This window comes from Microtus ochrogaster, linkage group LG7_11 (assembly GCF_000317375.1).
Source record: "Microtus ochrogaster isolate Prairie Vole_2 linkage group LG7_11, MicOch1.0, whole genome shotgun sequence".
Taxonomy (NCBI): domain Eukaryota; kingdom Metazoa; phylum Chordata; class Mammalia; order Rodentia; family Cricetidae; genus Microtus; species Microtus ochrogaster.
In genome coordinates, this window is record NC_022032.1 from 2,738,840 (window position 1) to 2,740,971 (window position 2,132).

The following is a 2,132-nucleotide window of genomic DNA, read 5'->3' on the forward strand; positions in this document are numbered from 1 at the left end:
GACCCCTATCAGCACTGCTCAATATAAATGTATTGCAAGCCGTACTTTAAATTTTAGAGTAGTCACCTTTTTAAAAAAGTCAGATAAAGCTGCCTTTAATAGCACATCTTATTAATGCCATCAATCTAAAATTTTGTCATTCTAACAAAATAAAAATTGTGAAGTTTTGAGAAATATTTTGCACTTTTCTATACACCTTTGCCATCCACATAAAATAGTACACACCCAGTCTTCCCCTATGCTCTGATAGCTCATCCAATGCCATAAATAACACAAAATACAGTTCTGAAAACGAAAAAGAAAATAAGAAAATAGTTTGCCTTGTTTCTGGTGTTTTGTTTTTCTCCTTTCCATCATCTAAAACTACAATTTTAAATTGTGTTACTGAGTCACACTGGGCAGCTCTCAGGAGCTCAGTGTGCAGTGTGTATAGGCCATGACGAGGGTGCTGGTGCTCCAAGCTCAGCCTGGTGCCTGCCTAGAAACAACACAGGAGGCTGGGCAAAGGCCTCCTCACTTACCTTGCAGCGGCCGTTCCTTGAATCACTTCATAGACAAAAACTCCAGAGCTCACATCAGGGAAATCCGGATCTTGCCTCTTCATTTCTTGTAGGAGGCTGAGAACAGTACAATGATTAGCAAACACAACAAGCCCCTGGGTCCTGGGAAAAGACTTGCGTGATCAGAAGGTACACAGCCTATGTCTTTCCCCATCTCTTCAGCTGGAGACCGGCAGGCACCCAGGCAAATCCCACCCAGCCAATCACAAGCCACCCCTGCTGTGTGCTGGTCCCTCCCCCAGGCCAAGGCTTTGCATCTCTGGACATGATGTAACCCAGGCAGAATGAAAGACAGTGGTGCTGGCAGAGGGAGACACAGCCCTACAACAGAGCTGCTGTCCAAATGCTTTTGTTTTCTAGGTAAGATTGCCAAGTGATGACATGTTACCATAGTTACCCAGGGCTTACTTCAAAGTGAGGGGCAACATTCGAAGACCCAGGTATTTCTTCTGTGAAGGGGCCTTTCCTGAAAAGGAAGGTCATGACGTATGTCACACAACACGGCTTATTTCCGTTTGGCACAGCTTAAGAGACACCTAGATCCCAGACTCTCCTGTTAGACGTCTAGCCTTCTCTGCTTCAGAGAGCAGCTGTGATCAACACAGACGCATCTCCACTCAGTGGGTTCGTCTCTAAACTGTACAATACCAGCATTTCCATGATGTCTCACGTTAACTTTGTGCTTAGCTCCCCGATATGATTACCCGACACCCGCTACCTCAACCCCATAAAGAAGTCAGGCCTCCAAAAGTGGGAGTGCGTATGAAAACAGAGGGGCTAAATCCCCCCAACTTCCTTCACCTTTCAACTGGCGCTCGTGATAGTCGGCCAGGAACTGTCTGATCCGATCCGAGGGAATCGCAAAGGAGATTCCTGCAGTCACCTTCAGGGTGTTTATACCAATCACATCGCCATCCTGGCCAGGAAGGGGAAACTTGAAGTTAAATCAGGATGCTCTGCACACCGAACCATGTAACATCAGGACCAGCAGAGGAGAGTAAAACTAATCTCACAGGGTCAAAACAAGGGGGTGAGGGAGAATCCACTTCTTCATTGCAGAGAACAGATGTCATCTTCCTGGGCAATTAGCATGCCTGGGGAAGGAAGTGGCTTCACATAATACAAGTTACATTTTGTCACTTCAAAAAGCCAAGGCTGCTGTGGAATATGTATCATTCCCTAGCTCATTCTCCTGTTAGTAAATGGCACTCATTTTTAAAGATGAGCTACAGTTTACATTTTGATACAAATAAGAACACAAGAGTGGCCAGGCGGTGGTGGTGCACGCCTTTAATCCCAGCACTCGGGAGGCAGAGGCAGGCGAATCTCTGGGAGTTCGTGGCCAGCCTGGTCTACAAAAGCTAGTTCCGGGACAGGCACCAAAGCTACAGAAAAACCCTGTCTCAAAAAAACAAAAAACAAAAAAATAATAAGAAGAAGAACACAAGATACTAAAATAGCATGAACCTCCCAAATCCTAGCACCTACGAGGTGGAAGCAGGAAGATTAGGAGTTCAAGGTCATTCGCAGCTATTTTTTGAGTTCCAGGCCAAATGGGGCTACAAGAGACCT

General features: G+C 45.7%; 1 protein-coding gene across 1 annotated transcript in view; it reads right to left on the minus strand.

Annotated features, from left to right (window-relative positions):
* Positions 1–2,132, minus strand: part of Htra4 (HtrA serine peptidase 4) — a 16,146-nt gene that overhangs the window by 7,786 nt on the left and 6,228 nt on the right. Inside the window, exons 6-8 of the mRNA XM_005362446.3 lie at positions 1,362–1,476; positions 969–1,026; positions 522–617 (exon numbers count right to left, since the gene is read on the minus strand). Coding sequence (XP_005362503.1) covers positions 522–617; positions 969–1,026; positions 1,362–1,476 — 269 coding nt within the window. The remainder of the gene's footprint in view (positions 1–521; positions 618–968; positions 1,027–1,361; positions 1,477–2,132) is intronic.